The sequence below is a fragment of the Heterocephalus glaber genome, unplaced genomic scaffold (assembly GCF_053883595.1).
Source record: "Heterocephalus glaber isolate CG9 unplaced genomic scaffold, H.glaber_assembly_v1.0 deba00001755, whole genome shotgun sequence".
NCBI classification, from domain to species: Eukaryota; Metazoa; Chordata; class Mammalia; order Rodentia; family Bathyergidae; genus Heterocephalus; species Heterocephalus glaber.
This window is the reverse complement of record NW_028258453.1, coordinates 173,634-186,222: the sequence shown is the minus strand read 5'-3', so window position 1 is coordinate 186,222 and position 12,589 is coordinate 173,634. Positions and strand designations below refer to the sequence as shown.

General features: G+C 53.8%; 1 protein-coding gene across 1 annotated transcript in view; it reads left to right on the top strand.

The window, feature by feature from the left end:
- Positions 1 to 12,589, top strand: part of Ldb3 (LIM domain binding 3) — a 54,572-nt gene that overhangs the window by 29,389 nt on the left and 12,594 nt on the right. The window contains 5 exon segments of the mRNA XM_087201102.1: positions 2,130 to 2,146; positions 2,149 to 2,274; positions 7,440 to 7,863; positions 9,485 to 9,665; positions 9,884 to 10,004. Of these exon segments, the coding sequence (XP_087057228.1) occupies positions 2,130 to 2,146; positions 2,149 to 2,274; positions 7,440 to 7,863; positions 9,485 to 9,665; positions 9,884 to 10,004 (869 nt within the window).

The following is a 12,589-nucleotide window of genomic DNA, read 5'->3' as shown; positions in this document are numbered from 1 at the left end:
TCATAACTTGCCCACCTCCCTCCCCTCTCCTGATGGAGAGCTTGGCATCTCCAGGGACATCTGGTACACCTGGCATTGAACTTCTGCTCTATGACTTCCAGTCTGTAACCTTGGACAGTGCCTTGACCTCTCTGAACCTCAGTGTCCTCTTCCATTAAGATGTTTAAAATGACACATGGATTTATAGGATGGTAATGGGCAAAATGTATATAAAACACACACAAAAGACACAAGTCTTTGAGTTCCTGGAGGCTGACCCAGGGCAGGGTGTGCAGGAGGGGGAGAGGACAGGCTGGACAGGTCACTTGGAGGCAGCCTGGCCCCACTTTCCCTCCCTGGGCTTCCTGGAGCTGTCCAGTTGGTGTTTGGAGTATAGCTCAGCTTCCCCCTCCCATCCCCCCAGGTCAGGGTGCAGAGGTGTGGGGTGCAGGCTGAGGCCAGGTGGCCCTATGCAGACTTCACAATGGGGCCCCATCACCAAGCCCAGCCTTTCCCAGCCCATCTCAAGCCACAGGGGTAAAGCCAGGTGTGGTGGTGCGCACTTGGAACCCCAGCACCTGGGAGGCTGAGGTATGAGGATCACAAATTCAAACCCAGCCTGGGGGTAATTTAATAACTCAGTGAGCCCCTGCTTCAAAATAAAAAGTTTAAAAAAAAAGACTGGGCATGAAGCTCAGTTAGAAGACTCTGGGTCCAACTCCCAGTCCCACAAACAAATCAGATTTCTTGGTGGAGGATAAGCAAACTGCTTCCCTTCTTCACTGCAGAATCTTAACATGTGGGCCTTGCTACTTGCACACCAACAACACTTAGAGGAGGGTAAGAGATGTTGTGCAGCAGGCAGAAGCCTCCCTATTTGGATTGGGCAGCCCTAGATGCTGATGCCTATGGGCCATGTGGCCTCCCTCAGCCCTGCTGAGGGCAGCCTCTTGTCCAGGGGTACACCCTCTATGGGGGCCCTTCTTCCCTCCACCTCGCTGAGAGTGACAGGCACTGGGGTGCAGCTCAGTGGGGGAGCACATGCCTACCACGCACAAGGCCCTGGGTTCATCCCCAGTACTGGGGAGGAATAAGAGCAACAGAGTCTGGGGAGAACCTGGGGAGAGCCCAGAGGGCAGCCCCACAGGGCACCAGCTGGAGCAGCAGGGGTTGAGGGTATGCATCCTGAGCCCAGCAACCTCCTCTCCTTGCACGTGGGCTGGGAAGGTACTGGGCTACTGGGAGCTCACAGGAGGCAAATGCCTGGGACGCTGGCTTCCTGAGACCCTTCTGCGTTTTGGTCTGTCACTGTCCCTTAGGGCTCCTATCCCAGGGCCCCCTCCTGGACCCCAAGAGAGGAGGGCACTGCCTCATTCTGCAGCTCTGACCAGCAGGGATGGGCAGCCTGAGACACTGGCAAGCAGGTGGAAGGAACGCAGGAAGCTGTAGCTGAGACGGGTGTGTCCTGGGGTCCCCTTCTCCAGCTCCCCGTCAAAGACCCATCTGTTCTGGGTGCAGTCATATGTCTCCTTGTGGATGTAAAAGACACAGGGAACCCACATTTCCTCTAAGGCACTTATAACTTCCTTGGTTATAAGTGAAGATAAGGGGGTTCAGAGAACCCTGGAAAAGACGAGGTTATACAAGCTGCTGGGCCAGGGCACGGGCCGAGCACAGTGTTTCCTGGGGTCGTGAAGTAGGAAATGGTGTCTTCTTTTCTCCATCTCTTTGGTCCCCTGGTCCCTGGGCCACACGTGGCAAGAGGCTCATGACCAGCCCAGGAGGGAACGGGAACTCTGTAAGGAAGCATGATGTTTGCTGCACGGGGCTCCCCATTATCATCTGCCTGCCCCCCATAACACTAGGAACGCCCAGGGGGAGCCCAGCTGTGACAGACTCCATCACCCTCTGCCTCAGCCTGCTGTCCCTGGAGACAGTCTCTCCCCGCTGGCAGAGGTGACTTTTCCATGTGTCCTCATCTGGTGATCGCTTCCGCCCTCTCACCAAAGGAGCAGCTTTCTCCTCTCTGAGCCCCCCGACCCCACCCCACTCCCCAAGGGCATCTCCAGGTTCCTCCTCCTGAAGGCCACAGCTGCAGGGCCCAGGACCCCCAGGACCATCCTCACTGTAACCCTTCCCCTCTAATCCAGGCCCCAGACCTCTGCCTACAGCCCGCAGCAGCCACCTCTCCAGCCCCAGCCGCCCACACCAGCTACAGCGAAGGTCCAGCCGCCCCTGCACCTAAGCCCCGGGTTGTCACTACAGCCAGCATCCGGCCTTCCGTCTACCAGCCAGGTGAGCAACGGGGTGGGAGGGCTGAGGATGCAGGTCAGCTGGGCCCCTGCTGCTGGAGCACAGGCAGGAGACATCCAGGCTCAAGCTGGGAGAAGAGGGCCTGCAGGACAAGGCTGGGAGCTGATCCTCCATGAATCTGGGCCCAGCTCAAGCTGGCACAAAAAATAACAAAGGTCCTGCAGGCTTTGGGCCTACCTGTTGCATCACAGTGGGACCTCATTCAAGTTGTTCAACCTGTCTGGTCTGTGGTTTCCTCACCGAGACGGGACTACAGCTCCTGTCTCGTCAGTGCCCAAGGGCTCCTCATGGGGCACAGGTTCAGCCATGCCCTCTGCTCTGCTCTGCTGGGAAAGTTGAGCCTGATCCCCAGGGCCTGAGGGTGATACCAGCTGCTAGGCAGCTCCTTTCCTCTGCAAGTGCCTGCTGAAGGACCCCAGGGCTCTCCAGCCAGTGTGTGCCCAGGCGGGGGAGGTCACGTGTGCCCTGGTACACAGAGTTGCCTATAAGGGCTCTGGGCATGCAGGCCAAGGCTAGGAAACATCCTCTCCTTCCCTACAGGTTCCAACTGAAGTCAGGAGGGCTGGGCAGGATGGCTCTTCACCCTGTGCACATCTGACTGGGGCCTGGCATGAGGGACATTCAGTGAGGGCACAGGAAATGCAGGGAGAGATGGATGCAGGGCCAGGAGCAACTCAGGCAGTGGGGAGCGGGCAGGACAAAGCAGGACTTGCTTCTGCACGCTGGCAGCTGTGTGCACCGGGAGATGGGTCCCAGGTGTGCCCAGTGTGGCCCCTGGTACAGTTCCCGGGGTGGGTAAGGTGCCACATGCTTTCCACTTCAAGCATTGTACTTTCAACATATTTCTCTTTATGGTCACCTTGAATTATGAAAAACAATAATGATTTTGCATCTACAGTTAGTGATCTAAACATCTCCCCTCAAAATTTTTATACATGGAAGATTTCGATAGATTTAAAAAAAAAGAGCAGTTTTAGTTAGGTGTGGTGGTATACACCTGTGACTGAGTCAGGAGGATCGCTATGAGTTCAAGGCCAGACTGGGCTACACAGCGAATCTCCTCTCTCTTTCTCTCTCTCTCTCCTCTCTCTCTCTCTCAAATATATAATATATATTATATATAATAGTTTTAGTTTTACAGCAAAATGGAGTGGAAGGTACAGCGTTTTCCCATATACATCCCCCCCTTGCACAGCCTCCTTGTTTATCAACATACCCTACCCCCCCCCACACCAATTTTGCCTGTGACAAACTGACCAAGGGAGAAAGTTGAGGACTTGCTTGGGAAAGGTCATTCTAAGGGACAGGGCAGGGGACAAGGAAAGTTTTCTCTGGGTCATGCAAGATTTCAAGTTGGCCAAGCAGTCACAGGGGTGAAGAAGGGCACATACAAAGCCTGGCGTAGTGGTGCACACCTGTAATCCCAGCATTGAGGGAGGCTGAGTCAGGAGGATCCAAAGTTCGAGTCTCGCTAGAGTAACTGGGACCCTGTCTCAAAATGTAAAATCAAAAGGGCCGGGCTGTAGCTCTGCAGTGGAGCGTCCCTGGGTTCAATCCCAGTCGGGGTTGAGGGTAGGGCACATCCAGTCTAGACCGGGGCATGTGACCAGTTAAGGACAGGTTTGTCCATGCCTGGAACACAAAGCGTAAGGCCGGGCCTGAGAGCCCACCCCAGAGTAAAACGGGGCGACACCACGTGCACCTCGTGACCCCCGGACCGGTGCTTGGCACCCCGGAGGCACCCTCGGTGTCCCTTAGGGAGCAGAGACAGAGCTCCGCGGTCCCCACTGCACCGGACGAGGAGGCGCTGAGACGCTTGCTCCGGGCCGACAGCGGACCGCTAGGGGCGCCTTTCCGACCCAGGGCAGGGCGGGCCCTGAGCGTCTTCCGGGCGGCCCTGCACCCGCACCCCGCACCCCCAGTCCGGGTTCCGCCACCCCGTGTGCCCACCAGGGGGCGCCAGGGGCCTTCCCGAGCCAGCCGGCTCCCAAATTAAGCCCGGAGAGGAGCGGGGCAGGGCCACCTCCGCGTCCCTTCCTGGGAAGCAGCTGCCGAAGGATCGAGAGGCCCGGCTGCTGCGGACGGTGAGGAGCCCGGAACACCTCGGGCGCAGGCGGGGTCGGAGATGGGACCCGACGGCCACGTTGGCCCGGTCGGCGTGAGTCACAGGTCACCTTGTTAGTGACACAGTCCCGGGCCACAGGGCGTGATAGGGGCCTTTTGAACTCCACGAAATGTCACCTTCTAATATGGACAGCCTCGGTGCCGTCAGTCAGGAAGAGCCACCCCCGCAGGGCCCAGATGGGCGGCCGTCTCCACCCAGGTCTCGGGGCTCAGAGGGACGAAGCAGCGCCCCCCCGGCCCCTCCAAGGGAGTGGGAGTCTGGATGGAGGGCGCCCAGGGACCCTTCTCCCGGGGGCGCAGCCCCAGTCCAAAATGGGGTCCCCGTGCCACCTGGGCCTTGGACGGGGTTGGAGGAGGTCACACCCTGAGCTGCAGCCTTCACTGCACAGCTCCCAGTGCGGGACGGGGGTGGGGTGGCGTGCTCCCCAAGCCCCACTGCATGGACTTGAGATGTATCTGCCTCGGTGCCCTCAGGGTTGGGGCCTCCGTCAACACTTGGTAGCCTCGATTTTGATTAGGGCAGCGTCATCCAAAAGGAAATGTTTCCCATAGCCCCATTTTTAAAGAGTGAAAGAAAAAAAAAAGAAGCGTGAAAGAAAGCAGGCAAAATTTATATACATATACATATACGTATACATGTGTGGCTCGAAGGATTGAACCTGGGGCCTTTGCACTTAGGCACATCTCCAACACACCCCCCTTTATTTGTTTTTGATTTTGAGACAGGCTGTCCATAAGTCACTAAATTGTCCATCCTGGTCCTGAACTTGAAATCCTCCTACCTCAGCCTCCCAAAATGCTCTGATTACAGGTGTGCACCACCACACCTGACTTAATACATTTTATTTAACCCAGTATATTCAAAATATTTCAGAGCTGGTCGAGGTGGCACATGTCTATAGTTCCAGCTCTTCAGAAGGGTAGGGCAGGAGGCTCACTGGAGCCCAGGAGTTCTAGGCCAAGTCAAGATTTAAAAAAAAAAAAATCACTTCAACATGTAATTAATATAACACTGCTATTCATGAGATATTTTATATTCCTATCTTTAATTGAGTCTTCATAATCTGGTGTGTGTTGGCACTGAAGAGCACTTCTTGGGTTAGACCGACCACATTTCTGGAGCTCCCAGGGCTTTTCTCCTTCCTGCCTCTTAGCAGAGCTGTAGGAGCAAAACCAAAACAGAACCCTCACACAGAAGCCAGTGACAGGTGACAGGAATTGACCCAGTTGCCCTCAAGTCACCTTTGCCCCTCCCATTTTGAGACCACCTGTTCTGAGTAGCAGGGAGCAAGGCAAGGTTGTTGGGAAGACACCACCTCAACTTTCCGCAGGACCCCGCCAGCCCAGTGTCCCAGGCACACGGGTGTCACATGTTTGCTCCACCACCCTGATGAGGCTGTGCCGCTGCAGGTCCTCTGACTTCAGAGCGTCACACCCCCTCCCTCCCCCACCCCAAAGTAGTCACCTGTGACCCCCACCCTGAGATTGGCTGACAGCGCAGGCCAACCTTGACCCCAGCTGCCAGCCTCTTTACATTCTGGTTCAAACTCAGTGACACATGGGTGCTGGGGTCACAGCTGTGTGCCACCACACCTGACCTTGTTATTAGCATTTTAGATGAAGAAACTGAGGCCCAGAGAGGCTAAGGGACCTGCCCAGGACACACAGCCAGGAAGTAGAGCTGGGATGTGAAGCAAGGACTTCTTTATTTTCGTGGTTCTGGGGGTTGAACCAGAGCCACACATGCCAGCCAGATGCCCTGCCACTGAGCCACACCCCAGCCCGACTCCAGGTCTGGTGCCTGGGCCACACACCATTGAGGCCTCTTCCAGGTAGACTGCAACTCCTCGATGAGCTGGAACACCAGGATTGTCTGGAAACTGGACTCCTGTTCTTTGCAGAGGTGGCTCAGGGTGTGGAGTGAAAGGGTGGAGTCTCACTCTGGGCCCTGGTGACCTCGAGTGTCACGGGGTACAATGTGAGGACAGATGCCCAGGACCTGCTAGGTGTGTCCAGCCCTCCCTGAATGGGAGGAAGAGGCCATGGGGAGAAGGGGCATCTGTGAGCCAGCGACCCCCAGGGCAGGGCCGGAGCTGGCTCAGCACAGGCAGGGTCCCCACCACCCCGAGAGCTGTGTGCCTGTCCCAGCCCTGGCTCAGCAGGGACAGGTGGTTCAGGGCTGGGGCTGTGGGCCACAATGGCCTGGGCACCAGGTGAGAGAGAGACAGAGGGGCTGGGAGGGAGGGGAGAGACCAGAGACCCAGGCAACCCCAGCCAGAGCTGCCCGAAGTGGCATAGGGGCGCTGGACCCTTAGGCTGCCCAGCGGGAGGCAGCAGCAACTTGGGGTTTTTTTTTAAAGTTTAGTAAACTGTTTATGTGACAGCACTGGGGGTTGGGGATTCCATTATGCAAATGAAGAAACTCTAATGCATTTATATCCTAAAAGGATTTTCAGACTGAAGACACAAATATGCAAAATTGATTATGCTACGCAATATTTCTGCTGGGCATGGTGGTGCATGCCTGTGATCCCAGCACTCAGGAGGCTGAGGCAGCAGGATTACTGTGAGTTCAAGCCCAGTCTGGGATGCATAGTGAGTTCAGGGCCAGCTTGAACTACAAATTGAGACCCTGTCTCAAACAAACAAAAACCCCCCCAAAACCAAAAAAACAAAAGGGAAAGAAAGAAAAGAAACCTGCACCCAGCAGCAAGGCCATCTGCTTTGTCCCCAAGGCTGGACCAGATCCACATCCAGTCAGCATCCTTGGGTCCAGGCTGAGCTGGCACCCCCAGCCCCTCTCCCCATCTTCTGCAAGGCTGCAAGAATTTAGAGCTGCGTCCTGCCCAGCCCTGCGAAGGCTCCCAGGGCTCCCAGTCAAGAGTAGCTCAGGAACTCACATCCCATAGAAACTAGGCTTGCGCTGCTCTAATATTAAAGCTGCCTTTTGCAGCCCTCTGGGTGGCGGTGGGAGGGGAACCAAATACCTAATGTGTTTTTACTTGGGTGTTTTTGCCTTGCAGTGCCTACATCTACCTACAGCCCAGCCCTGGGGGCCAATTACAGTCCAGCTCCCTACACCCCCTCCCCTGCTCCCACCTACACCCCTTCCCCCGCTCCCACCTACACCCCTTCACCTGCTCCCACCTACACCCCTTCTTCACCTGCTCCCAGCTACAACCCCACACCCTCGACAGCCTATAGTGGTGGCCCAGCGGAGTCTGCCAGCCTCCCCCCGTGGGTGACAGATGACGGCTTTTCTCAGAAGTTTGCTCCCAACAAAAGCACCACTTCCATCAGCAAGCAGAACCTGCCACGGGGAGCCCCAGGCTACACCCCAGGGGCTCCCTCGGTCCCCACCCTGGCCAGGGGCACTGTGCAGAGAGCCGAGCGCTTCCCAGCCAGCAGCAGGACTCCACTGTGCGGCCACTGCAACAGTGTCATCCGGTAGGGTTCCCTGGGCGCCAGAAGGGCAGGCACTGTGTGTTCCCAGTTCAGCCCCGAGGTGGGGTCAGGAGGGTAGGAGGGTGCGGGCCGCCATCAGGTTGGATACGACCCTCTCTGAGCAGCAGCCCTGTCCCTGTGTGACACCTGTGTCCCCAGGGGTGGGAGGGTGCCATGAGGTAAGTGGGTGCAGCACCAGGAGCTCCCATGGGCCAGGGCCGGGCTCTGGGAATTGCCAGGTTGTCACAGTGGGTTTACTGGGCTGTTGCAAAGTGGCTGACTGTGCTGCTTTTGACCTGGCATTGCTTCAGGGTTGCTTTCTGCAGACAGGCCTGTGCCGCCCAGGCCTGGGGTGGGCACTGCCCTGGCATGGGAACAAGTCACTTCACACTGAGAAGCAGGGCTCTGGATGGTGCTGGTTTGAATACAAAAGTGTGTGCGTGTGCATGTGACAAGTTTATGTATATGACAGATACACTCTTATTTAAGAATAAAGTAATGAATCTTTGTTAGAGAAGAATTAGAAAATATGGAAAAGTAAAAATTAAAACACAATAAACTTCCTGGTGGAGGTGGTGCAGATTTGTAAACCAAGAACTCTGGGAGGCTGAGGCAGGAGGATTGCAAGTTCTGGCCCAGGCTGGGCAACTTAGTAACTCAGGGAGACCCATCTCAAAACTGAAAAAAAGCCAGGCACAGTGGCACACGGCTGTAGTCCCAGTACTTGGGAGGCTGAGGCAAGAGAATTGCTGCAAGTTCCAGGCCAGCCTGGGCTACAAAGTGAGTTCAAGGCCAGCCTGAACTATATAGGGAGACCTTGTGTCAAAAAACAAAAACAAAAACAAAATTAAGAATAAAAAGGGCTGGGGATATACCTTGGAGGGAAAGCCCTGGGTTCAATCCCTAGCACTGCAACAAAAAAAAAGTTAAAAAATTAAACAAAACCAAAAATCCTCCCTCATGGTCCCAGGATTCTAATCTGGAGCTAGACTTGGGTTTTGGATCCTGGGTCTACCTTTTGCTGGCCCTGTAGTTTTCCATGAGTAACCTAATCATTTGGTGCCTCATTTCTTTTCCTGAACATGGGCATCATAGTTCCTACCCCATAGGATCGTTGAAAGGATTAAACAAAGTTAATAGATGCAAACTTGTTCTTGAATTGTGCCGGGGCTGGAGGAAGCACTTCATGAATGTTAGCATCCACCTCAGCATCCCTGTCCTTGTCATTAGCAGTGGTCACTTGGATTCTGTCACGTGCTTACCAGGTCCCACACAGTGACTGATTAAGTTGCTTCCATTGTTTGTTTATTTGGTTTTTTAGGCAGGATCTCACTATGTAGACCAGGTTGGCCTTGAGTTTATGGTGATCCTCCTGCCTCAGCCTCCTGAGTGCTGGGATTTCAGGCATGCACCACCACACCCAGCAAGTTCCAGGTTCTCTCCACTGAAAGTGATCAGACTAGAACACCTTTCAACATGGTGCCTTCTCTGATGTTTTATTATTCCGTTAGATCAGCCACCAAGCGAGAGTTACTGGGTAGAAGTAAGAGCATTGCTGGGGTTCTTAGAATGTCTGGCTCTGAGTTGGGAGTCTCTGATCAGCTGCTGTTCTCTACCTCCCTAGGGGCCCTTTCCTGGTGGCCATGGGCCGCTCCTGGCACCCAGAAGAGTTTAACTGTGCCTACTGCAAGACCTCGCTGGCAGACATGTGCTTTGTGGAGGAGCAGAACAACGTGTACTGTGAGAGGTGTTACAAGCAGTTCTTTGCCCCGATGTGCGCCAAGTGCAACACCAAGATCATGGGGGTGAGCGGCAGCGCCCTTTCCTCTGCCCACCTTCGCCCCTTGTCCCCCAGGCTGTGGAGTCCCATGAGGAGCCAGGAAGCTGCTGCTGCTAACAGAAGGAGGAAGGGACTCCCTTTCTACCCCAGAGAGGACGCTTCCAGGACCCTTCTGCCCTGTCCCTGCCTGGGGTTCACTTTGTGTGGGGCCCTGTGTCCCCTGAGTGCACCCTGTGTCCCCAGGAAGTGATGCACGCCCTGAGACAGACGTGGCACACCACCTGCTTCGTGTGCGCAGCCTGCAAGAAGCCTTTTGGGAACAGCCTCTTCCACATGGAGGACGGGGAGCCCTACTGTGAGAAAGGTGGGACCAGGACAAGGTTCAGCACCCATGGGCTGGGGAGGCTCCCACTTCAGGGGGACACTCCCTGCTGTCTGCAGCCCTTCACTCCGGACCCCTCTACACCTGGTCGAAGTGGTTTTCTTTTGCAGTACTGGGAATGGAACCAGGGGTGCCCTGGGCTACATCCTCAGCCCTTTGTATTTTTTAGTTTTTGATACAGGGCCTCTCTAAGCTGCTCAGTTGCCTAGGCTGGGCTCTAACTTTCGATACTCCTGCTTCAGTCTCCCAAAGTGCTGTAATTGCAGGCATGCACCATCATGCCAGGCTAAGAAGGGTTTTTTGAGTTTTATTTTAGCTGGGGTGCTGGGAATTGAACCCAAGGCCTCATCCATGCTGGGCAAGCTCTCTACAACTGAACTGCACACCAGCTCTTGCTTCTGGCTTGGTTTTAATGGCAGAGTGGTGCTGCTATGGCACAAGGAAGGTGACTGAACTGTCCCCCTTGTTGGCTGCAGTATTCCAGAGCAAGGAGGCAGAGTGTACAGCTCATGGTACACACCCCTTCTCTGCTCTCTTCTGACTTGAATATGTGGGCCACGAGCTGGTCGAGGAGCCACTTGGGAGACCTGCCAGGTTCTTCAGGAGACTGGGGCTGCTCTGCACACAACTGGGCTCTGATTTCAACCCAGGTGCCAGCCTGGTACCACTTCGGGCTGGCTCAGGAGCCTCAAGTGAGTGACCAGATTGCTCCAAACCCTGCTTTCCCCATCTGTAAACATCTGTAAACATGTCTTCTGGCGTTGTGGTGGAGGTGAGCCAGAGAGGGTGATTCGTGTGCTCCCCATGTCTACGATGCTTCTCAGACTTTGCTGTCCCTCATCGGCTGAGTTCAGTTTCTCTGTGCACAGTGCTATGCATTGTCCTAAACTGTGCAGTAAGTCACTGTGGGTTCGGGAGACGCCACGCTTTATAAGACAGTTGGAGTCCTGGTTCAAAGGCCGTTCACTCCCTTGCTCACCCACAGCCTGCGCATATCAGGAGGGAGTTGAGGCAGGGTCCAGCGGGAAGTGTGTAGACATGGAAGTTGAGCCCTGTTAGGTGCAGCAGTGCATGCCTGTAGTCCCAGCACATGGGAGGCTGAGGTAGGAGGATCACTGCAAGTTTGGTCACCCTAGGCTACACAGTGAGTTCAAGGCCATCCTGAATTACATAGAGAGACCCTGCCTCAAACAACAACAACAATAACAATAACAACAAAAACTACACACACAAATGCATAATGTAAAATTTACCATATTAACCATTTTAAGTATACAGCTTAGTAGTGTTAAGTATTTTTGCATTGCTGTGAAACCAATGTCCAGAAGTATTTCCTCTAGTAAATCTGAGGCTCTGTATCTGTTAAATAATTCCCTATTTCCCTCTCTCCTCACCTTCTGGCAACCACATTCTATGTTCTGTTTCTATGAATGTGGCTACACCTGGACCTCACGTGATCATATAGCATTTATCTTTTTGTGATTGACGTGTTTCACGCAGCCTAATGTCCTCAAGATTCATCCACACCATAGCATAGATGTCAGAATTTCTCTCCTCTTTAAGGCCAAGCAATACTAGTTTGTAAGAATCTACTCCATTTAGTTCATTCATTTGTCTGTATGCATGGACACTTGGGCTCTACCCCTTGCCTATTGTGAATAGTGCTTCTACAAATGTGGGTACCCTTTAAGACCTTCCTTTCAATTATTTGGGACTATGTACACAAGTGGGATTCCTGGACTATGTGGAAATTGCATGTTGATTTTTGAGAAGCCTCTGACAGCTTTCCATAGCAGTTGCCCCCAGGACAATCCCAACCAACAGGGCATAAGTAGTCCAGATACTCAACATCCTCAGCAACACGCATCACCTTCTGGGCTCTAGACAGCAGCCGTCCTAATCAGTGTGAAGTGATATCTCACTGTGGTGCCTTTTTAATCTCCAAATTGGAGGAAGATACAGAAGAGAATCCTGTCAAATCTGCACTTTGAGCCAAAATCATGGAGTCTAGACTCAAAAAGACTTCAGCTGACTGCAAGAATCTGTGGCCACTTTTATCTAAGACATGAGTAAGCCAGATAGAAAGGTCACCCCCAAAGTTTCTGATCTGCATTTGAGCAGCTGCCACACCTGGCCAGTGTCACAGTCCCCTGGGGAGCTTTAAAACTAGAGAGAAGAGAAATTTCCAGACCACAGAAGCAGAAGAATCTCATGGGTGTTGCCCTAGCCCCATGATTTTGATACTTGGGTCTGAGAATTAGAGTTGGTTCTTAAAGTGACTGGCAGCAGCAACATAGCCTGAAAACCTGTTAGAAAAGCACCCCTTTGGGCCCTATCCCAGCTCTGTGAATCAGAAACTCGGGGCATGGAGCTTGGTGAGCCCTGTTTCAACAAACCCCTCATGTGATTCCCATGTTTGAGAAGCATTGCACTAAGTAAGCACTTTTTCAACACAGAGAGTCTGTGATTTGATGGATGGAAATCCTTTTACAATAGCAATAAAATCCATTAAATGCAAGGGTACTAACTCCACCTGGGACGTAAGAAGAAAATTATGAAGGCCTAAA